The 25,110-nt window shown below is 43.6% G+C and overlaps 1 protein-coding gene across 6 annotated transcripts in view; it reads right to left on the bottom strand.

Moving 5' to 3' along the window:
- The window catches only part of NHSL1 (NHS like 1), a 249,591-nt gene that overhangs the window by 127,015 nt on the left and 97,466 nt on the right, over positions 1–25,110 (bottom strand). For 2 of the 6 annotated variants that reach the window (XM_040449051.1, XM_040449055.1), the window contains exon 1: positions 12,130–12,955. The exons of the other annotated variants lie outside the window; for them this stretch is intronic. In XM_040449051.1, the coding sequence (XP_040304985.1) occupies positions 12,130–12,331 (202 nt within the window). In that variant the 5' untranslated portion in view covers positions 12,332–12,955. Of the gene's footprint in view, positions 1–12,129; positions 12,956–25,110 lie in introns of those variants that run through there. 6 annotated transcript variants of the gene reach the window in all.

Genomic DNA, 25,110 nt, shown 5'->3' with positions numbered 1-25,110 from the left:
TGTGTGTGTGTGTGTGTGTGTGTGTGTGTGTGTGTGTGTGTGTGTGTTCAGTTGACTCTTAAATAACATGGGAGCTAGGCGCACCAACTCCTTCACTCGTTCCCCATTCTGCACAGTTGAAAATCTGTGTGTAACTTTTGAATTCCCCAATAACTTAACTACTAAACAGCCTACTGTTGACTGGAAGACTTAACTACATAAAGTCGATTAACCCATATATTTCATATGTTGTATGTATTATACGCTATATTCTTACATCATAGTAAGCTAGAAAAAAAGAAAATATTATTAAGAAAAACATAAGTAAGAGAAAATACATTTACAGTACTGTACTGTAACTATTGGGGAAAAATCCATGTATAAGAGGGTCCATGCAATTCAAACCCATGTCGTTCAAGGGTCAAATGTATACACAATGTGTGGACTATAAACCAATCTAAAGTGTACCTATTATTATGGACACGGGCAAAATTTTGAGTCATTGACAAAAAGTCAACTATAGGGGCGTCTGGGTGGTTCAGTCGGTTAAGCATCCGACTTCAGCTCAGGTCATTATCTCGCCATTTGTGGGTTCAAGCCCCACATCGCACTCTGTGCTGACAGCTCAGAGCCTGGAGCCTGCTTTGGGTTCTGTGTCTCCCTCTCTCTCTGCCCCTCCCCCGCTCATGCTCTGTCTCTCTCTCAAAAAAATAAGTAAAATAAAATAAAGCATTAAAAAAATTAAAATACACAAATTAAAAGTCAACTGGGGGCACCTGGGTGGCTCAGTTGGTTGAGGGTCCGACTTCGGCTCAGGTCATGATCTCATGATTTGTCAGTTCCAGCCCTGCATCGGGCTCTGTGCTGACAGCTTAGGGCCTGGAGCCTGCTTCGGATTCTGTGTCTCCCTCTCTCTCTGCTCCTCCCCTGCTCACACTCTGTCTCTCTCTCAAAAATAAATAAAGATTAAAAGAAAATTTCTTTTTAAAAAGTCAACTGTAATTAAATTTTTCTGGCACTGAAAAACTCAAGACATTCATACTATAGTTCTACTGTAGAAGATTCTTTATTCCATCCCAAACAAGCATTTGTTATAGAGCAACCTGGCTCAACTTGCTCAGAAATTTGAGGAAATGTTACTAATTTGATTTCTGTTCTGACCTCTGTTAGTCAGAGTTGATGCATAACCTTCAAGATCTCTAAAACTAAGCTCTGTGACCTTTCCGTCGTTACAATGACTTAAGCACCCAGGTCAAGTGGATAAACTAACACATACCCCAGTGTGTGGGATGTAACCAAGGTCTGATGATCCGAAGGAATGTTAACGGAGAAAAATCCCAACACTGCCAGATTCAGAAAACATCAGTAGCCCATCAGAATGCCCCAAATGCAACCGGGTGTCTCAAAAACTCCTTACAAATCAAACAGAAGTGGGATCCTTAGGACAGAACAACATTCAGGCATTCATACCTGAGGACAAATAATGGGACGGCCAGCTAAAAAGAAAAATGGTTAAAAGATATTTTTATAGCAGGAATAAAGGATATTGATTAACTCTGCAATAAAATTACTTTAAGGTAAAAATCAAAGTTCCTTTCCCAGGAAGTCAAAGCACTCTAGGTACTTTCTGTCGGTGAAAAAAAACTATGTAAATAAATAACTACTGGTCAAAATGACCACAGCGACCAAGCCAACACCAGCCACAACCACCCACCAAGACAAATTCACAAACTGTCTTTTGTATGCTTTGTAAAAGAATCCCCAACCAATCAAGACCGAAGCAGGACACGCCTGTGTTCAGGTAGGAATTCTGGTTTATCTCAAAATGTAATCCAGAAACACCCGACACCCAGTTTCTACTTTAGCTGAGGCGTTTCCAGTTACAAAGTAAACAAGAACCTTCGGGAATAGAGGCAAGGGAACCGTATCAACAGTAAAATGTATTTACTCTTACTCTCTCTTTTAAAGTTTACTGAAAAGACAAAAATCGAGTGATATGGTTTATGGAAATCTCAACTGCTGGTGGCTTTCACTTGCAAATGGGCTTTTCTTCGAGAAGGATAAACATACATTGAACCCAAATCAGATAATTTACGAGCGCCACTAAAATTATTTTAACCAGTGAATACATTAGCCTTTGTCCTTGTTCCACACCCTTTCAACCACACATACAAACTTTATTAAGCTGTATCTTGAAAACAACCTCAAAATACTACACGTGTACAAGTAGTTGTGCAAACAGCATATCCAGGAACTTGACCGAGTCCCAGCAGACTACCATTACTTTACCACTTTAGAAGACCGGATCAGAAAACTGTTAGCACAGGGAAGGCAGCATGGAGAAGTATGGAGACTCATTAGCTCCTCTTGCCTTATTATTTATCCCATCTTCTTCCCTCCTCCAGTCTACTGCCACCTTCTCCCATTATCTGCCACTCAGTCCCGCCCCCAACACACTCTTTTTCAAAAGTAGTAGGGCATGAAAATGGCACTTAATGAGTGCCTGCTCTAGGGAAGGCCCTGTGTGCAGGGTCATTCCAGGTTACTCACAATTCAAGCCATTTTCTCCTGGAATCTGAGAGAGGCTTGCTCCTCCATGGGGCTCTCCCAAGGCGTTGTTCTCTATCAAGCCTACCTGGCAATAGAAGCTCTCAAAACACAAGAATCCATAAGACAATCCCAGATCGTGGGAATGAGTCTAGCAAAGGGTAGTACTGGCCCAGGGGGAGCACTAGCTGGGAACACCGGCTAACAAATCCTTCAAGGGCGACTGTCTCAGACACCTGATAGGCAAGCGCCCACCATGTATCATATATATTTACGTAGCCAAAATATTGTGCAACTGGCATGGTGATGGGTTCCAGCAAGAACTAAATAAATAATTGTTGGTGTAATGTCTCTGATGACTAGTCAGTCATCGAATTTCAGCCATAAATGACAGAGAACAATCTGGGATGCCAAATTTGGTGGCACAGAAGAGAAAGGTTTACTAGAGCTGAAGAGGGGCAGACCACAGAGGGGCAGACCACAGATCACTACAACCAGCTTCCAGCCTCCCAGCGTCACACACGCATGGCTCTGTATACAAACAATATGTATGTGGTTATATGTTAGTTTTCCGATCACATTTATTAAGATAGTGGTCACCATAAATATCATCTTTAATTAGGAAGATTAGACACGCAATGTGAAGACTACCCACATTTCGTAAAGCGAGAAAACACATAACCATAACTACAAAAATCACAGATGCTATGCGCCACCAACAAGCAAGTCTTAAATCCTGGGACTTCCCTTAATAAAGAAAGCCTCACACGAAAATCTGTAGCTCCATAACTATCCATAACTCATGTGCCTATATAATTGCTTCCAAGTGCTCAGCACTTTGTCGCTTCTCAGGCTCTACGCCGCTCAAATCCATTCTGTGTGCCATAACCAAGCAGTTTCCCCTTAACATTGCCTTGACCATATGTTCACAGAACAAATACCTACTCTTGCAAAGTGCAAGACACTGGATAAGACAGAGAATAGACTTCAAGGAGCTTCAAATTCAGGTAAGGTATGACGCACATGCCTAAAGAGTCTCAAAGCAGAGCCTGTACCTTTGAACCCAAAGATACTGGGTCCAAGACCTCAAGATACCCTACGTGCTTTCAACATCCTTTCTCTTCCTGAAGAATTACACTTGATTCCCTGTCTCACCACCTCTGTTTCTCTGCCCGGTTTTCAGTACTCCCTAGTGACCCTTCCTTGCTTATCACGCTATTATTTTATCTGATACTTACGGTATCCAGACAATATTTGTTAAATGAGTTTTCTCATGTAACGTGTTATTAATAGTGTCTAGCCATGGCAAGCCCTCATTAGATGCTTATAGGCAGTGGGACTGATCTACACCTGATGTTCAATTGAGTATTTTAACCATTTCAGGATTTGACATCAAAACTGTGGTACATATTACCTGAAGGATTATGTAACGGAGATGACAGCTTCCAGTTGGGTTGTCTGAGTTATACAAGTACTGTAAAAGCACTTATTTCTAGGGGTGGCTCAGTCGGTTAAGTGTCCAGCTTCAGCTCAGGTCATGATCTCATGGTTGGTGAGTTTGAGCCCCATACCAGGCTCTACACAGTCAGATTCACTTCCTTTCCTCTCTGCCCCTTGCCCGCCCTTCAAAAATAAATAAATAAACTTTTTAGAAAACTCGATTTAAAAACACGTATTTCTACACTGAGAATTCTACAGAATAGTATATTCTACACTAGTACAACGACCTCTTTTGGCTTAATTGACTATCGATAGCAAAGAGATGGCCAACCTCTTCGACACTATCACTTAGTACAACCAGATCCAACCGGTAAGCTGATACAGTATCAAGAAAACATACACTCATTTATTCAATAAATTAGCTGCACCTCCTACCCACACGTATGATGACTAGGTATTATCCCATTTTACAAAAATGAAAACTAGAGTTTAAACAGATGATGTGACTTGTTCCAGGTCACGTTATGAGCAAGTGACAGAACGAGAACTATTAGATTTCCCGACTCAGTGCTCCATGCACCATTCTCTCTTTCCACTAAACTTTACTGAATACCTACTATGTGCCAGGCTTGGGGAAATACTGCTTACCAAAACATACAAAAACCTCTCCTGTCTTAGAGGTTAAGTTCTAGTTTTAGGAGACAGTACTGAAAATAAAGACAGTTACCCTCGAACAAGAGTTTGAACCATGCAGTTCCGTTTATACATGAATTTTTCCAATAAATACAGTACAGGCCTATAAATGTATTTTCTCTTCCTTATAAATTTCTCAGCATTTTCTTTTCTCTAGCTTAGGTAAGAATACAGCATATAATACACAGAATATACAAAATATGTTCATCAATTCTTTAGCTTATCAGTAAGGTTTCCGGTCAATAGCAGCCGTCTTAGTTAGTAGTTAAGTTTTCGGCGAGTCAAACGTTATATGGGGATTTTTGACTGCATAGGGGTCAGTGCCCATCACCCTTGTCTTGTTCGAGGGTCAGCTGTACATAAAGCATATAGTGTGTTAGATGGTGGTAAGTGCTTTGGAGAAAAATAGAGATGGGGCTAGAAAGGCTAAGAGGAGGGTAAGATGTGACAACTTTAAACAGGGCCATGGAGATGGCTCTTGAGCAAATATCTGAAAGAGGAGAGGGAACGGTCAAAGGGGCATAGCTGGGTGAAGGGAAGGTCAACCTCATGGCCTGCTCTCAACAGCAAGGGTCCTGATGTGACTCAAAGGTGCCACTGGGGGAGCCGTGGAGTGAGGGAGGCAGACCGTGGAGTGAGGGAGGCAGACCGCGGAGGAACTTCCCGCACACTGTGGAGACTATCAAACTCGCTGAGAAGGAAAACCACAGAAGGGTTACATGACATGACTTATGGCTGATGTTTTAGAAGATCACTGAGGCTGCTCCATCAAGATTAGCCTTCCTTGGGGTCGGGGGAGGCCAGAGACAGGGAGAGCAAGGGTGGAAGCGGAGGAACCGGTCGAGAAAGAACCGCACGAGCACGCTGCTGCCTCGCCGTGTCGACACGCATCAGCCGGTCTCCTACCTCATCTCTGTTTGCTAAGCCAGCTTCCCTGGGGGTGCAAACACTCGTGATCAAACGTTTCTACAAAGTATTTGATTCACACACAGTTTGAGTGAGCAACAGGAAACGGAAGACTGCCACCAAAATTATGCTCCCCCAAAGTGAACCCTCTCTTTTGCGATACTCAAGAAACTTCAGAGTCAGGGGGCGCCTGGGTGGCTCAGTCGGTTAAGCGTCTGACTTCGGCTCAGGTCATGACCTCACAGTTCGTGGGTTCGATCCCCGCGTCAGGCTCTGTGCTGACAGCTCGGAGCCTGGAGCTTGCTTCGGATTCTGTGTCTCCCTCTCTCTCTGCCCCTCCCCTGCTCATGCTCTGTCTCTCAAAAATAAATAAATGTAAAAAAAAAAAATTTTTTTTTAAAGAAACTTCAGAGTTGGGAGCACTTGTGAGGTTACAGTCATCAGTATATTGGACAAAGTGAGCACACAGGGCTACCTATGACCCCCCCACCCCCCCCCCCCGCCTTGTTCGGCACGGTGCCCTGTGCAAACAGCACTATTAACAGGGTCCCAGATGAGTTATGTTCACCCGGTCAGCAATCGTTTATTGAGCACTTAGCCTGGGGGATAAAACGGATAAATCAGACTTGGTCTCTGTCCTAAAAGTGTTCAGTCTAGCTAAAGACACAGACACATAAGCTATAAGTACAATCTAGTATATAATAAACATAATTACCGAGGTACGTAGAAGGTGGAGAAATTACACAGAGAAGGGAATAATCAGCTCTACCCTTTGGGAACTAGGGAAGGCTTCGCGGAGTTCTAAGGAACGCAGAGAAGGTCCAGCAGGAAGCCAGCAGGCAGGGGCGGGGACTGGAGCATGATGGCCCAGGGAGCAGGAGATACACGGTAGGGCTGTGCAAAGAGCAATGCATCCATTTGCTACTGGGGGAGTTAAAAAAGGGCAGGGGAGGGAGGGGAGTGGGGGGGGGGGGGCAGAGGGCGCAGGGCCCACACTCCATTAAGTAAGATAGGCTTTATTTTGTAGGCAATGGAGTGCAACAGAAGAGTGAGCCAATTATATTTGCATTTGGGCAAGATCACTCTGATTACAGTGTAGACTCAAGACTTACAGATGGCTCAAAGGGGGACCAGAGTGAAGATAACAAGAAGGAGTAGAAGACCACTCAGAAGGCAAGGTGAGAGCAGAGCAGGCCTGAATAGTTTGGATGGACAAGAGGCTGCAGATACAAAAGACCTTGAGGAATTTAAAACTGATAAGACTGGAATTGACGGAAGTGTTTCATAGGAAATAGTGTCATTAAAAAACACTTTATTTAAAACTTTGATAGAAAATATTATGGTTAAACCAAAAACCCTTGAAATTACGTAGAAATATAACACATTCTACGGTAATTGTAAGAAGCTTATAAAAACTAACACTAATTAATGTGTAGGGTCTTTTGAAATTATTTTAAAAAACAACTGTTGGAAAAGAACAATTTCAAAAAAGTTTTCAAAACCGAGTAAAGGCATTTCAGTGAAGAAGAACACAGGTTACAAACTTCCAAATGAATGCTCTGACAATAAGTTACTTCTTTTTTTTTTTTTTTTTTAACATTTTTATTTTTATTTCTGAGAGAGACAGAGCATGAGTGGGGGAGGGGCAGAGAGAGGGAGACACAGAATCTGAAGCAGGCTCCAGGCTCTGAGCTGTCAGCACAGGGCCCAACACGGGGCTCGAACTCGAGAACCCCGAGATCATGACCTGAGCTGAAGTCAGACGCTTAACCGACTGAGCCCCCCAGGCGCCCCAAAGTTACTTCTTTTAATACTGTCTTTCTAATAATCTAAGTAAGTGTCTAATTCTCAAAACAAATCAACAAATTTTTAAGACAATAGAGGATATTAGATAAAACACCATTTCAACAGAATTTCACCAATTTAATAACAAATAAGATCATGTTTGCAATAAAACAAGGCAGCAAGACAACAGAGATTCCCAACTTCAAAAGAAAAAATAATCAAAGGTCAACAAAGGGCAGTCTCAGTGAACCAGATAAAATATTAAGTGGCACTCACTATTCGTCTCTTTCACAGAATGTCAGTTTCAGTAGAAAGAAGAGAAACATTACAGTTACTGCACTGAGAATATTCTGCTCATCTCTTTTATTAAGACACCACGATGAACTCCATTTAGCTATTCTTCCAATGTACCTAGTGACCCTGAAAAGAAATATTACTTATTTATCTAGTTTTACTCTCAAATGCAGGGGGGCTACTTTAGCAATATTTGCCAATACTTTTTAGGTCTCTTTAATGCCGTGAAGAAAATGTCCTTAAATCCCACAATTTTAAAGATTTTATGATCAAAAATAAGTCACAGCTGTTTACATGGAAACAGGATCTTGACCTTGCTGCTTTTGGCCTTTTGTGCCTCTCGGGGGGCCGGGGGCGGCCCCCCCGCCCCATTGTGATAGCTGAAATCATTGCTAATCTAATTATGAATAAGGATCCTGTTTTCTGCCAACTATTTTACTAGGGAGGACACTGGGATGAAATTACTTTAAACACAGCCAACTCCCACACTCAACAATTGATTATCTTGTGTATGGATTATTCATTACCCCTGATACCTAGCAAGGCCGTTCTCTGGCTCTTTTTTGTAGTTCCTGGGACGGAAAAAAAACACTGAAATTCAAATAATTCAAATTGAGTAATGTTACTAGCACATATGATAAAAGTCCTGAAGAGGAGAATGAAACTATGGTTTAAATTGAGGCTTTGCATGTCAATTACCCTCTCTATGCACTGACCTGCCAATACCAGGATCATCAATCACGCCTCTGCCCAGCTGAACAGAGCAGGGGATACAACAAAACATGCTTTGCTCAGTGAGAGGCTACCCCATTATTATTCCACCTCTTTTGGTTTTATTTGACAAGAGAAGGGTAAGTGAGCAAGATGGGGGAGCACAGAATAAATACTAGTCATTAGTTTCCCTTGAGAACCTTCCGCAGTGCTGGAAACAAAGCAGGAGCTCATTAAGTGTTGTGTGAATCAATGCTAACAGCCAGAAGGCCATGCAAAACACGAAAATGCTCAAGATAAAGTATCTTTATCTGGACCTTCTCATCTAAGCCATTCATTTTACAGTTTTCACAATTATCCTGCATTTTCTCTTTAATTCCCCATTAGATGTCTTATCTGCTTCTCCATTTAAGAATGGATTCCATGACTTCACAGCCTGGGTGCTATATTTCTTTGCATCCCACATGTAGTACTAGAAGTTCCTTCAATAAATGCTCCCACAGATCCATGTGAAAAGCTACCTATTGTCTCACCTACAACTGACTTCCACTTTTTTACTACATTGGCATCTATTAAAACAGCTCATGATTCACTAAATTTATACCCAAGAGGATACTGATTCACACCCTTGATTTTTATGGCTAATTAAGTCAAAACATCATCTGCTATTGTAATGGGTCATATCCCACTAAGAATATAAGAACTGATCACTGCTGTTACTTAATTCATTTTTACCTTCCTGAGTACAAATGTTTTTATGTTTTGAAACTTGCCATGGGCTGGAATAAAAGAAAACATGCAGGTGCCTAGTTGGGATTGCTTTGGACATATCAATTATGTATCCTCTGGTTACTTTTTAGACTCAGGAAAAGTAACCTATTGATAGCATCTAATCTTATAATAACATCGTCCAAAAATTTTCCAGGCACTGTAGTTTTATACTAAGTTTCTTGAGTATAAGCGGCAACATTAAACTACAAATGTATAATAGGTTTGTGTACGGAAAGATACCCATAAGACTAACTGCTTAAGAACTTTATTTTGATGTTACTAGTAAGCAATCCGGCACGGGCATTCCCTGCAAAAAGAACTTCTGAAATGAAACGTCAAAGAACTGTTTTAGAAAATGAACATACATACAACACACTGACCACACTGACAGGAAGGATTCCGTGGGCTAACTGCGCAAAGGAATGTGACCTGGAGACAGCGGCCAGGGAGCAGGCAGGCACTCTGGCCTTGCGGAGGCTGCTGGGTGGAAGGGAGAAAGCCCTAAGGCTGCATAACTGGACACCCCAGCAGCCAGAGGTACCACGGGGGAGGGGGGCGGGGGGGGGGGCGGGTGGCGGGGAAGACACAGGACGCTACCCTAAAGCAAGGTTAACTTGTTAAGCTACACTGCCCTACCTCTAGCTGCCACTGCCTGGTGGTGGTGTCTGTCTGTGAGGGACGGGAGCAGGGAAAGCAGGTTTTTAGAAACCTGTGTAGATTAAAGGGAGTTGGGGAGCAGGCTGAAAGGAAAGCATGTGGTCTGGACGGACAGATAGGAAGCAAGAGAAAGCTGCTATGCAATTCCCATCGGACCAGCATGTCTCCACTGCACGTTTATCTGCAACCAAATCCTAGTATGGCCATTGGGCATTCTTAGCGCTGATGGAGAATCCTTGCTAGAGTTTTAGCTGTACTGGACGCTGCTAATGGAAAACAACAACAACAACAACAACAACAACAACAACACTCTAATCCTGAATAATTTTTCTGAAAGATTTATCCTCTTTTGATCTGGAAGTGTAAACAAAGTCACTTCTGTATTTCTCCGAAGGTAAGGGCCATTTGAAATAAGGGTCAGCAGGTATAACGTGCCCCTGGGACAGCGTGTCAAACTTGGGAGACAATTTTCTTCTGTAAGCCCATTGTCAGTCAAAAACAGAATAGAATCGTACCCACTATGATCTCTAGGCAGCTCTTTAAGGCTTTCCCCCCAACTCCATATGTCAAAAATGGTAATATTACCCACAGGCAATTATTTCCAAGAACCGAATAAATCTACACCCTGTATTATGCCTCCACTTCTCCTCATGGGGCGACTGTATCCCCAATGACATTAAGGGATAAAGGGCACAATCTTCTGTATTGTTGCAGAAACGAGCCCCCCCCCCCTTTACAAGCCATCCCAGTTCTCCACAAGAACGTCATTATTTTTCACAAGTCAAGTGGACAGTGTTTGCTTCATTTCCCAGCTAAAACGAACACATGCAAATTGACAGTCTCTTTCCCTTTAGTGTTAATTTAGATGGAGCGTCTCCAGTAGAAATCCTGAAGCGACACGCTCACGCGCGCATCATCTTTAACAGAAACGTGACAGTGACGGATTTAAAACAGTCACAAAAGAACCCCCTTTGGCAAAGGCCAAGGGGATCAAAACTACACCCTCTGACCACCACAACACGACTTTATCCACCCTCCAAACGTTTTTGCCTCCAATGTGACAACCCACCCATTTGCCACAACCACAGCTCGTTCCCGATTTAGAAGAGGAAAGTTCGTGGACTAACCAAACCACACAACTCCGTCCAGAAAGCACAATGCCTTTTCTCTGCGTGGCACTCATGCCCCATCTGAACTAAAAACCTGCATATGTAGGCTCAGCGGCAGCGGACCACTGCTGACCCCCTCCTTGACATAATAAACAACTGACATCTTCTAAGAGCATTAACTCGTCCCTCCTGTGCCACAGTTTAATAGAGAAGAACAAATGGCTTAACACACAGTATACAGGAGGAAGAGCCGTGTGAAATCCTGAGTCCGTGGAATAGAACCACCGCGCCCATCGGCACATATTTAACTGTGTTTACTCTCTCGGGTTTCAGCAGTTTTGTTTCCTACAAGAAGGGAAAGAACAGGTCGCTGAAAGATTCCAGCGAGGTTCTTTTCGGCACGGGAAGAATGTGATAAACAGGGAAAACACAATCACGCGGAATGTCTGGACTCCTTTGTAATACTTAAATAGCGCCCCCCTACCGGGCTTTGCCACAGCACTGAATGGGGAAACCATTTTAGAGCTTAACAGTTCAGTCTCTACAGTAAACATTCTAAAAGGAAGAACTCAGAAACTCTAAACACAGAACAGGGGTGTGTTAAGAAATACTGAAATATTTCCCTCTCTCCCACTGGGGCTCATATTTTTCTTCACCTTGAGGAAGGCAAAACACGCCAAGCCTCGGCACAGAGACCAACACGGGTCTGAAAAGGAACTTGAAAGAAATCCAAAAACTCCTTTTGGCCACAGTATCAAGGGCAAGCCCTTCGTGTGTTCCGCTTCCTTGATGTCACTCTAACACCTGTTTGTTGCAAGTGTCATGAACTTCATCAATCTTCTTAAAGGAAGGTGCAAGCAGACCATTCCTGACTCCCAGAGTTTTGTCAGCATACTGTTTCAGAAAAGAGCTCCGTGAGGGTGGTTTTACCATTGAACTTTTCACAAGTCACCTGAGTGTGCGGATCTGCGGAGGGGAAAAGTGCTGAAGACAAAAGGCGGCTATTTCTCCCTTCTCAGGAGGACACCGTCTCAAGCTGAATCTAGCTGGAAGAGCGCTTTTATTTTAGACATGGAAACAATCAATGTGAATGACACCGAATTCCAAAACGAAAACAAACAAAAAGTCCTAAGGGGGCCAAAAATCACCAAGGGGAATCAGCGATAGAAAAAGAATTCTACATTGCAAACTTCTAAGAATTTAAACAAAAACAAACAAACAAAAAACATCAAATCACCTTTTCTGGGCTGGGTTCTGTAATTCCAGTTTTCATCATCTGCTTCCACCTGCTGCCCACAAACCGAGAGCTCTCCATCACTGCGGAACAGCCTCTTTGTCTGCCTGGACAAGGAGGAGAAATTTATCCAACTCACAGCACGTGAGAGAGACCCTGAATTTGACTTGAGTCTGAAAGAACCTGAAGAGCCTTCCCTTTTCATCTTCTTGCACACCAAGCTCGACTACAGACAAAGGACAGCCCCGCAAACCAGACGCTGGGTTTTACAACTGTTCCATGTCCTTTAAACGAACCTGCTCCTTCCCACTAATTCAGACAGCGCTGGGAGTCAGGCACGGCGTGATGCGGCAAGACTGCTTGCTCCTATGTCACCCAATTACAAAGAAAAGGAAAATGAGGGGTTAGGAAACAAAAAGAAAAGAAAGAAAAAAAAAATTTTTTTTTTTTTTGTTATCCTAGCCACATTGCGGCACTTGGTTTGGTGTAACTTTAAAAATGAAGCAACGCGTTCATTTCAGGAACACTTGTCAGGACTTGGAGAACGGAACCAAGGCACTCCGATTCTTTGGTGGATACCTAGCATCCCATACTGTAATCCTGCTCCTCTCCCAGGCATCCTTCCCCACACGGGCAGGGAGCAGCCGTCTGCTGCAGACGGAGGGAGCTCCTCGGGCTGGAGAACGAGGTTTGGGGGTCAACCCGGGCGCCCCGTTTAAACTTCGCCCACACAGGTGTCCCAGGAGAAATCAAAGAGTTCGGCTCCCTTGTCGCAGCGCAGCACCGAATCATACAGCGCCCACTTGCCCTCTTTCCACAGGATCAGGATCCACAGGACTCCACAAACAATAAACCAGGCTGCGTGGCTATTGCTTGGATCACAGAGTAAGCGCTCCTGGGAAAGGCGATAGGCTTCCCGGACACTGGAGGCACCTCATTGGAGACAGAAAACCCCGCCTCCTCTCCACAGTCAATACTTCAGTGGCAGCTCAAACTTCTGAACTCCAGCAAAGCTACGGAAATGCAAGTCTGTGCAGAATACAGACTTCTGGAAATTTAAAAAAGAAGAAGAAGAAGAATTGATGATTTATCATCAGACCACACTTAGGAAGGTAGGATTTTGAGGAGGGGGGTTAGAAGAACATACAGTTTTATAAACATCCAGCATTCTTTGGCTGAGTTAGGGATGTGATCATCTAAGAAAACGTATTCCCAAAGGGAATTAAACTGAGTCTGCGATTCCTTCTTTCCCAGCTTTCAACAAAGGTGAAATGCAGCCATTCTTGCACCTGTTGCTGTCTCTGCTGTCTTCCACCAGCAGTCAGAGTGCGGGGTGAGACCAAGGACCCTCTTTCTGCCTCCCCACTGGCAGCCCCTGGGGTCATTCCTCTCCAGCTTTGAAAGATCATGCTATCGTGAAGAACCATCATCTGAGAGCTATGTTAACAGCATTTGGCTGCAGGCTGTAGCCTGGAGACTCATAAAACCATTAATTATGACAAGCAAAATATCTAGGGCCACGTGTTGGAATGCACTGGGTGCAGCATTTCACCCAAAGCCAACATAATTCCATGGTCCCAGGGGCACTAAAAGTCCCTATCACTTTGCATCACAGAGACTTGGGTCAGGCATCCCCTCCCCCAAGTGTTATTCCCAGTAAGCTAATAAGCAACAAGTAGAGGCCTGGGTCCATCTCACTTTCCTTTACTGGGCACTGAGGAAACATATTAAAACTAATACCTTGCAACGGAAAATAAACTTTGATTAAAAAATTATAGGGGCGCCTGGGTGGCTCAGTCGGTTAAGCGGCCGACTTCGGCTCAGGTCATGATCTCGCGGTCCGCGAGTTCGAGCCCCGCGTCGGGCTCTGTGTGGACAGCTCAGAGCCTGGAGCCTGTTTCAGATTCTGTGTCTCCCTCTCTCAGACCCTCCCCCGTTCATGCTCTGTCTCTCTCTGTCTCAAAAATAAATAAACGTTAAAAAAAAATTTTTTTTTTAAAAAGAAAAAAAAGAAAAAAATTATAAAGGCGGATTTTGCATCATATGTGTACTGCAGCCCATATGTGTACTGAGATTTTAAGAAAAACGCTCTGCAAGTTTATAAGCTCTGTAAGTTTACAAGGACTGAGACATTTGTAGAAGAAAAACACAGAGCTGCTATGAAGCGTGTCTCAGATGGACAGCTCACACTACCAAGAAAACCACAAGACTGAACAGGTACTGGGGGACTGACGGGCAAAGCTACAAAACAGTCCAGGTAATTAACAGATCTGGAATCAGTTTAATTTTCTTTTCCTTTAATGTTTACTTTTGAGAGACAGGCAGAATGCGAGCAGGGGAGGGGCAGAGAGAGATGGAGACACAGAATCCTAGCCAGGCTCCAGGCTCTGAGCTGTCAGCACAGAGCCTGACGCTGGGCTGGAAACCCATGGACCGTGAGGTCATGACCTGAGCCAAAGTCAGATGCTTAACTGACTGAGCCACCCAGGTGCCCTGTGGAATCAGTTTAAAAGCTAAAAGCGTCCTCAAGAGTTTGTGTAGTTTTCTGTTTTGTTTTTAAGTTTATTTATTTTGAAAGAGAGAGCGCACAGGAGGGTCGGGGTGGGGGGAGAGAGAGAGAGAGAGCGAGAGAGAGAATCCCAAGGAGGCTGTGCACTGCCAGCATGGAGCCCAACGCAGGGCTCGAACTCATGAACCTGTGAGATCATGACCTGAGCAGAAATCAAGAGTCAGTTGCTTAACCAACTGAGCCACCCAGGTGTCCCAAGGGCTCATGTAGTTTAAATCCCTCGATTCCCAGATGGAAAATTCAGGGGTACACAAGGTATATGACATACATAATATCACACAGAGGGGTCAGGAATGGTACCAGGTCATGTCAGACACCACTGGATTCAAAGGTTTGCCACTTACTGGGAGTGCTGGCTACATCACCAAGCATTCTGAGCTATTAAACTGGAATGATACCTCTACTTTGATCCGTTTCATAAGGGTAAAAATGATAATAATTATGCATAGCACCAGTCAGTGCCTATTCAAGTTCAAACATCAAATAAGTCTTTCAGAGTCAAAGACACTTTTGAGAATCTAAAAATATAAAATAAAAAGTAAAAAAAAAAAAGACCATTGTGCCGGAAAATATACAAACATCCTGAATGCTGCCTTCCATTCCAGAGATTCATAGGAATCCCTGACATCCATGTATGCACTCTCTAAGGATCTATGGACCTTCCCCCCTAAAAGAATACAATTGTCTCTTCCCTGATGTCTACATCCTAGAGCTATATATTTTTTTAAGTTTATTTATTCATTTTGAGAGAGCGAGTGAGAGCACGAGCAAGGGAGGGACAGAGAGAATGGAGAGAAAATCCCAAGTGAGCTCCACGCTGCCAGCACAAGCCCCGACGCAGGGCTCGATCTCAAGAACCTTGAGATGATGACCTGAGCAGAAATCCAGTAGGATGCTTAAACAACTGAGCCACACGGGTGCCCCTACAGCTGCATTTTTAATTCAGAGATACCTGAAGCTCTGAAATAAACTTTGTGCTATTTTACCCCTCCATAAGTACTGCTGAATGCTTTTCCAACCCACCTTCCTTGGAGTATGCACGCATACACACAATAGCAGGGATGGAATGGTGTCATTGGTAACTGCTGTGTTTTCCTCCAGTGCCTCCTATCCTTACACACATCTGAGAGCAAGCTCATGAGAGGGGCTGGAGGAATATTCACTGCCAAGTACCAGAAAGGTACATTCAAGGACTAGACTCATGACTCTCCTTCAAAGTAAGCACACACTTATGCTGGACTTCCGATCTAACATATTCCCCGTTATTCACAAGACCTGTGGATACGTCTGCACAATAAATTCTCCATCGACTAGCTATTCCATGTTTTTGTTATATTGGCCCTTGGCTATTAATATCTTCACTTATGTAAAAGGAGGTCAAATAATTTACTTACTTTTACAACCGGATCAGAGTTCCTCTATGGCCGAGATAGAACATAATAGTTTAAATTAGCTTTGGAGGAAACCTTTAGATTTTCACTATCCTTATTAGATATGTACTCCCATTAACTTAGAAAATCGCTAAGCAGGCTGCTTGCAAAGCTATTTCATTCATTCAAACTGTATTTATTCAGTAACTACAATGAACCACACATTTTAATTATCTGGACCCCAGAGCCATACAAATCTACCGCTCAGGGTCATGGCTACTTTGCAATGGGCACTTCATGTACATTACTGCTGATCACAACAACCCTGCAGTGGAAAATCTCTTTTAGAGTCGAACCCGTTTCTTCAAACATCATCTTCAGGGTAATAGAACGTCTTAATTTAACATTTTTTCCCATGAAAATCTACAATAGAATAAATACACTCTTCTCAGACCTTGGACAGACCTGCTGCACATATTCTGTCCGCATCCCTCGCTGGGCAGCGTTTTTTTCATCTCCCCTCTCCTGTCAGGCTGACAAACAGAAACTTCTGCTGTCATCACATGTGCCAATAACTGCTCCCTTCCTACCGCTTTGCCACTGCCGGGCTTCAGGAATTATCGAGGAATCGGATAAAGAATCTTGCTTAAATTATGTGTTTAGTGGGAGTTGATAAGCACCCATGGAATGGAATACGTAGCTCTTGTACAAGGCCTTTGTCCCGGCTGCCTCCTGACCAGCACCCTTGCCCTTGTACTAGCGAGGGAGATGTCCCAGGGTTGCAATGGAGGGGGGGGGAGGGGAGAACAGCCCCTGGATAACAGCCCCCAGGCGGATCTAATACAGGCTTCTGATTCAGTGCCTCTTTTATATGAAGTTCTTAACACTTGAGGACAGTGAGAAATTCATCCATCACTAATGACAAAGGGGTAAGAAATTATATTATTTCTGGAATGATTTAAGTCATACATTACCCCAAAAAAAGTTACCTATAAAAACTGGGAGGCACCAGCCTATATTACTAAAGGAAGCTCTGGGATCATCCTCTTTGGGAATTCCTAAGTCAAATATCCATTAATTTGGAAAGATTTATTTATGTTTCTACCAAGAGTCACATGGATAGATTGAATACATTTGGAAAGTCCTTGCCAAGAGACACAATATTTCATGTTTCAATATATACTGACATCCTTAAAAAGGAGCTTAGCTCAAATGGAAGTCTTTGATTTAGTAAAAATTGTTAAACATGACAAGACATAGGATTAGACAAACCCCTCAGCCCACTCAGGCGTGTAATTGCCTCCTTTGCCATCTGTGGAAAATGCCAGCCAAGGGTAGGAACTAATTTCAAGTGCCATCAGTTTTTTGGCCTCAGAGGCCACAAATGAGCAACATGACTTTTAACTTCCATGTGTACCTTTCCCTGACTTTTAACTTCCATGTATCTTTCCCTGCCCTGACCCCACCCTTCAAACCCAGAAGGAAGAAGGGCAGAACTGCCCCGAGGGAGCTGGTGAGGCTGGGGTTGGGGGCCGTAGGGGGCACCGAGAGCAGGCGGTGCACACAGACAGAGGTAAGGGAAAAGCATGTACAACGGCGAGAAGAGTCACGGTGAACTGGGTCCTGTTCTGAAGCAGCCCTGACCGGCCAGGGGCACTGAAGTCCGCGCCCGATCAGATTACCACGTGAACCACCCAGACAACCCACAGGGACCTTTACCGTCCAGGACGGGGTACAGTAGGTTTTCCAACTGTCAGCTCTTGTAAATAATTTAAGAGTCGATTTAAATGCAAACTTTCTACGAGGTAATTTGTACACACTAATAACGAAAGCTTATCTCAACATCGAGAAGTGAACGATTTGAGCCAGACGGTTTATAACGAAAAAAAACAAAAAGAAAAACCACATTGCCCCCAGGGCCACGGCTAGCCAACTCCCACAGAACACTAAATCCTCCCTGTCACCCACCGCCCATCCCCTAAGGAATTAAATTGATTTACTCAAGAAGGAAGTCACGGAAGACAAAATCAGGCCTATGTTCAGGGTTCCCTCCCCTACCACTGCTCCAATATTTAAAAGCGAGAAAATTACAGTGTTTTCATCAGGCTCTAGCTTTAAAAGACAGAGTAGGTTAGTTCCTTTCAGTGAAATGAACGGTGTTATTTCCCTTAAATAGAAAGATTAAAGGCAGACATTCGTAATTATGGATCATCACGAGCCTCAATCCCACCTTTCAACGTCTTCATATCTGAAAGGGACTCCTGAAATGGTCTGACGCTGGAAGGCTTCGCCTCAGTGTTCCCGTGGGATCACTTGATATGGGAGCAATATGGCAGCACAATACTGCTGTCAGCCCCCTGGGGCAGGCCCACCGCAAGGGGATAAAAGCTGCCCTTGGTAGAGAAACCATCGCTGATTGATGGGTACCATGGAGTGTCGGAGGCTTGGTTGGCAGATGATTACCAAGAATGGAACTCTTGTCCTAGCCCTAACCAAGAAAATGTCTCCATCCAAAGGGTTCAGATGAAAAGGCCCCCTAAAACTAAGTACTGACTTTGAGACTCTTCTCATAGAAGAACAAGGAGAAACTACTCTGAGACTGAAATAAAACTCCAAATTAAAAAAAAAAAAAAAAAATGGGGGGCACCTGGGTGGCTCAGTCAGTTAAGCAGCCAGCTCGTCTCAGTCATGATCTCACAGTTCATGGGTTCGAGCCCCACGTCAGGCTCTGTGCTGACAGCTCAGAGCCTGGAGCCTACTCCAGATTCTGTGTCTCCCTCTCTCTCTACTCCTCTCCTGCTTGCACTCTGTCTCTCTCCGTCTCAAAACTAACCACGTTAAAAAAAAAAAAAAAAAATTTTTTTTTTTTTTTTAATTTGGGGGTGGGGGGCACGCGCCTGGGTGGCTCAGTCGGTTAAGCATCCGACTTCAGTTCAGGTCATGATCTTGTGGTTTGCGTGTTCCAGCCCCACGTCGGGCTCTGTGCTGATGGCTCAGAACCTGGAGCCTGCTTCGGATTCTGTCTCCCTCTCTCTCTGCCCCTCCCCCGCTTTCTCTTTCTCTCTCTCTCTCTCTCTCTCTCTCCCCTCAAAAATTAAAAAAAAAGTTTTTAATCACGATCTCCTTGTGCTTCATGCCACTCCTATGGCCTCTCCAGTGATCCGCATAATTATTATTTTTTCTACCTACTCAACCATTTCTTTCCTTTCCTTTTTTTTTTTTTTACATGTTTATCTATTTTTGAGAGAGAGTGAGTGAGGGGGTGAGGGGCAGAGAGAGAGATGGGGACAGAGGATCTAAAGAGGGCTCGGAGCTAACTGCAGAGAGCCCGATGCAAGGCTTGAACTCAGGAACCATGATGTCATGACCTGAGCCGAATTGGCCGCGTAACCGACTGAGCCACCCAGGCACCCCCCCCCCACTACTCAACCATTTCTTCACAAACTTTGTCATAATCACTGTACATAAACACTGTACATAAATCACAGAAGATTTTATTAAAACAGAGTCTGATTCAGGAGCGGAGGTGGGCCTGAAATTCTGAACCCCTCCCGGGGGCCCACGTAATGCCCGTCCCGGATCGGCTTTGAGTTAGCACAGTACTGGACTGGACCGCTCCCTAAGGGTAGGGATCTCATCTGTTCACCTCCGTGTCTCTTACCTCCACACAGCCAGCCCTAATGAATGTTGGTTCATGGAGTGAACAATAGAACCCTCTATTCGTTTCCAAGGACCTCTTTCGTTTGATCTTAACATGTTTCCGGGAAGGAGACAATTAGACCTTGATGGCAATCCTTCCTTTCTCACGAAATTCCAAGAGGCGAAAGTAAAATTTATAATCTGACCAAAAATCTATACAATGGGAATTAAAGGGTGGTAATGAAAGTCTACTGGTCATAGAGTTAGACTGCTTCACTTTGAGAAGAAACAGGGCCATCGACTGCGAGGCTCTGTGCTTTTCGTACTTTGTTAGGACATCTGCACTGCTTCCATCTACCAAAATTCCAGAATGTAACGATCTGGCTCACAACCTGCGGCAATCACAATGAGCCAAGCTCAGAAAAGCAGCCCACATCCTGTCTGCTAATCCACACAGACAGGCCCAGACCTCCTGTGTTCTGCCGTGTGAACTGAGTTGCTCTGTGGAAGTGGAAAATTGTTTTGCATCAGTTTTTCCTGGTACCTGTTGAAGACAAAGAAAAGTTTTAAATCAACCTTTAAGTGACCCTCCAAGGGGTTTACTGTAAAACCTACGGAGAACACCGAATATATCCGGTTTTGCAGCAGCCGTTTTATCAATTTGGCTCCCCTTTATTACATACTATGTCACACTATACATGGGTTAGACATTGCTGACACCCGCAGTGATTCCCCTGGGCCAAACAAATCTTACTTCTAACAATTTGAGCAAACAAAATTAGGCATAAAGTACTTAAAAATCATATATTGGTGGAACCCTGTACCCCAATTAAAACATGTGGCCAAAGAAGGAAAGAGGCAGAAATGCAAATAGATACATTTAGGGTTATTGCAATTCCCCCTAGACACCAGTTTTTTTTAGTATCTCCAATGATGGGAAAGAGCCCAGATAAAGGGACCAGTTCAAATATTTATTGATCTCCTTCTAGGAGATCAACCAGGCAAGCTGGTTCTAAAGCACAAAAGATAGAGAATCCTGTCCTACAGGAGTTTACAATACATTATAGGACACAAGGTATACACGCAGCTATCTTAACCATAATGCAAGAAAGAAAATAAAAGCAACAAGTAGGAGCCTTAGGCCGTGCCTCTGGAGGCCTGATGGGGTTCTGAGGGGTGAGAAGTACTCTGAGATCAATTTCCTGGTGATTAGGGGGTTTGGCCAATCAATGCCAGCTCCCTGGGTGAGGGGTGTGGGAAGCCCTGATCGCTAGCATTTCCATGGCGTAAACACTCCCAATCATGGCCAATTTCAAGCTACCAACAGCTTCACAACCAGCTTGCTAAAATCCTAAAAATGTAAGAACTGGATTTCAAAGCCTGTACACACTGGCTCCAATATATCACCGAATTTGGCCAACATGGTAATTTGGTAAAAAAAAAAAACAAACAAAAAAAACAGTGGCTTGGTAGAAAATTAGTAGCCCTTATAATCACTAATTTTTTAGTGTGGGTAATGGGGGGGAGAAGCATCTATAAGTATTAGTTTATATGGGAAAAGGGTGTGCAGATATGATTGAGTTAGAGATCTTGACGTGGGAGATTATTCTGGATTATCTGGGTGTGCCCTAAATGCATTCTTATAAAATCATTTATAGATGGTGTGTGTGTGGGGGGGAGGGATATACAGTTTTTTAGTTTGGAAATTACTTTCAGTTCTCTTTTTTTTTTTTTCTTTTTTATAGACTTTTTTTTTTTTTTTTTAAGAGCAGTTTTAGGTCCACAGCAAAATCGAGAGGAGGATCTCCATTGTACCTCTTGCTCCCACACATGAAAATATTTTTAGTTTTGTGTGACGTAGATCATGATGTGATGAAAAGTGCTACTTTTTGGCCAAAGTGGCGTTAATCTGAAGAGTGGTCTTTAAATGATTGACGGTACGTAGATGAATACAATCAGTATGTTCAGTTACTTCAGAATATCCCTTCTCCTCAAATCCAAATAATCCCTTTTCCCCTGGGGCATAGCTGAGTGAAAATGAATGATAAATTCAAACCTTTAACCGGACCCACAGAACAGCGGAGGAAAGAAAACGCTGAAAAGTTCTGACACCACTGAGCAGACACTCATAACGTGCCACTAGCTTTCAAGCAGCCAAATGGTTTGCTGCCATCTTGACAGGGAAGCGTGGAGTTAGGATGGAAACAACACGCCCTTTCTGGTCAGTTTTTCCCCTCTAACAAAAGCCCTGTGCAAAACACGTTACACATATTTTATAGATACAGACCCTGAAGATAAAGGTGATGAAGTCACTTGCCGAAGATCCCCAAGTTATTAGGTAACAGACTTGAGATTTGAAGAAATGTCTGCCTGACGACCAAACCTTGGCCTTCCCTTCTCCCCTGATGACCCCCTACAGCCTCAGGTCTCTCACCTGGGCGACTGCAATACCCTGGGGAATGGACTGCCCCGCTTTCAGTTGTGCCCCCCTCAAAGCTGTCCTCCACATGCCCACTCACACCCTACAGACTCTAAGTCCCTGGTGCTTGATGCACGATTCTCCATCTGCTGGAACGCTCGTCATCTTCTCCATTTGCTGAACTTTTACTCACCCTTCAAAACTTCAACCAGGAGCTAGCTCAGCTCAAAAAAGCAAATATTTATTGGGCACTGTATCACTTAACTACTGCTGCCTAACAAACCACTCCAAAACTCAGTGGCTTAAGACAACAATCATTTGTGATTTCTCATCAGTCTGTGGGTTGTCTGGAGGTCAGCTAGTCTAGGCTGGACTCAGCTGGGGGTGGCTCTGCTCCAAGGAGTCTGTCCCGGTGTGCTCAAGACTGAGGAATTTCCCAGGATATGGAACTTGTTTTAAAATTGGGGCGGTCCCAAGCATATCAGGTTGGTTAGTCACCTAGGGGCTACCCCTAAGATAAACCCTCCTGCCCCTCTCCATCCTAAGACCAGCAGGCCAGTCCAAGTTTAACTTTCTCATAGTAATGGCACCAAAGAGCCACTCCCCAAGTCTCTTCTGCATCAAAGCTGCTAACATTCCATTGGCCAAATGTGGTTGGGGCATGGCAATACACTCTACGCATCTGAGCAAGTGGGGGTGGGGAGGAGATGCGTATTTCTGAATCTCATTTACCATGGGCACCTGCTAGGCAAGTTCCTGAGGGTTAAAGACTCCTAGGCCATCATTCCTTACTGCAAGGATTAGATTGTTAGGTACCCTGCCATGTGTTTCCAAAGCACCACGTAAAGAGAGATGATGCACTTATCTTATTACATCTGAGCCATTAAAGACTGTAAACTGGGAAAACCAAGCCTTTTGTCATAACCTGCACGGTGCCTGGGATACGGTAAGGATTAAATAGATGTTTGTTAAATTAAACTGGTCAATTACATGCCCTTCGTCACCATATTCAACTTTCTCCTGTTAAAGTACTCCAGTTTCTTTGATATTCTCCCACACAAAATGCTAGATTACATGCAGGGATCGGCAAACATTTTTGGAAAGAGCCAGACAGTAAATATTCTAGGCTTTGTCAGCTCTACAATCTCTGTTGCAACTACTCAATCTGCCATCATGACAAAAAAGTAGCCAGACAACACATAAACAAATCAGGGTGGCTGGGTATCAATAAAATTTCATTTACAAAAACAGGTAGTAGGTTGTATTTGGTTCACAGACTATAGTTTGCTGACCCTGGATTAGAAAAAGAAGTATAAACTGTGCTCAGAGGTGTATAGACTGCCCAAGCATAGACAACTCACACAATATTTTCCCAAACTGTGTTCCTTAGAACACCTGTATCAGAATCACCATGGTTTGGGGTGGGTGAGTGAGGGGACCAGGAGGGCTTGTTAAAAATGCAAACAAAAACCTGGGTGGCTCAGGCGGTTAAGCACCTGTCTCTTGATCTCAGCTCAGGTCATGATATCACAGTTTGTGAGTTCAAGCCCCACATCGGGCTCTGCACTGATATGGAGCCTGCTTGGAATTCTCTCTCCCTCTCACTGCCCCTCCCCCACTTTTCTCTCTCCCTCTCTCACTTTCTTGCAATATAAATAAATAAATCTTTAAAAAACTGTTTAAAAAATGCACATTCCTGGAGTTTATTTTGGTACACACTTCTGAAGAGGAACCTGAGGATCCACGTTTAAACAAGCTTCCAGATGAGTCTTCTACAAACTAAAAATTGAAAATCACTAGTTTCAACACCTCACTTCAATACCTAAATTACACTAAAATATCAAGTAAATACATAAACTTCAAATCACTACTCATAGTTTCGCTGAAAATGTACAAACATCATAGATATAATACTAAATGCATACAACACAGGCTAGGATGATATACTGAAAATATTATCGGTGGATGTTACAAGCAGAATACAATACAACAGACTGTTTTCATCTTTTTAATTTTAGATTTTCTATTTTTTATAATATGTATGCTAAACATACACTGTAAATTTTTTTTTAAGCTTTTATTTTGTTAAAGTAATCTCTACACCCACCATGTGGCTTGAACTCATGACCCCAAGATCAGGAGTCACACGCTCTACCGACCGAGCCGGCCAGGCACCCCCACACTGTAAATTTTTCAACTATCTAACGTTCAATTTTCATTCAGAGTTATTTTAAACATAAAGAAAGGGAGAGAAATCAGCACAGCATTTCACAATTAGCATTTCACTATTATGTGCTTCTGTTTTTTAAAAATAAAATGTTAGAGATAAATTTCCCTCCTGTTAGTTGTCTCCCACTGTAGCCATTATCCTAAATGTGGTCTGTATCATTCCCAAACATATTTTTCACACTTTTCTGGATGTCAGTGGATTCAACAATAAGATATAATACTGCTTTGTCTTAAGTTTCACAAATGGTATTATACTGCCCAAGTCATTTTCTTTAAGTTTATTTATTTTGAGAGAGAGAGAGAGAGAGAGAGAAAGAGAGAGTAAGCACGATTGGAGAAGGGGCAGAGAAAAAGAGAGAGAGAGAGAGAGAGAGAGAGAGAGAGAGTCCCAAGCAGACTCTGTACCCTCAGTGCAGAGCCTGACGTGGGGCTTGATCTCAGGAACCATGAGATCATTACCTGAGCTAAAATCAAGAGTTGGATTCTTTTTTTTTTTTTTTAACGTTTTATTTATTTTTGAGACAGAGAGAGACAGAGCATGAACGGGGGAGGGGCAGAGAGAGAGGGAGACACAGAATCGGAAGCAGGCTCCAGGCTCTGAGCCATCAGCCCAGAGCCCAACGCGGGGCTCGAACTCCCGGACCGCGAGATCGTGACCTGAGCTGAAGTCAGACGCTTAACCGACTGAGCCACCCAGGCGCCCCAAGAGGTGGATTCTTAACTGACTGAGCCACCCAGGCGCCCCTGCCCAAATTATT

The sequence above is a fragment of the Herpailurus yagouaroundi genome, unplaced genomic scaffold (genome assembly GCF_014898765.1).
Source record: "Herpailurus yagouaroundi ecotype Mexico unplaced genomic scaffold, PumYag 198, whole genome shotgun sequence".
NCBI classification, from domain to species: domain Eukaryota; kingdom Metazoa; phylum Chordata; class Mammalia; order Carnivora; family Felidae; genus Herpailurus; species Herpailurus yagouaroundi.
This window is presented reverse-complemented; position numbering and strand designations above follow the sequence as displayed.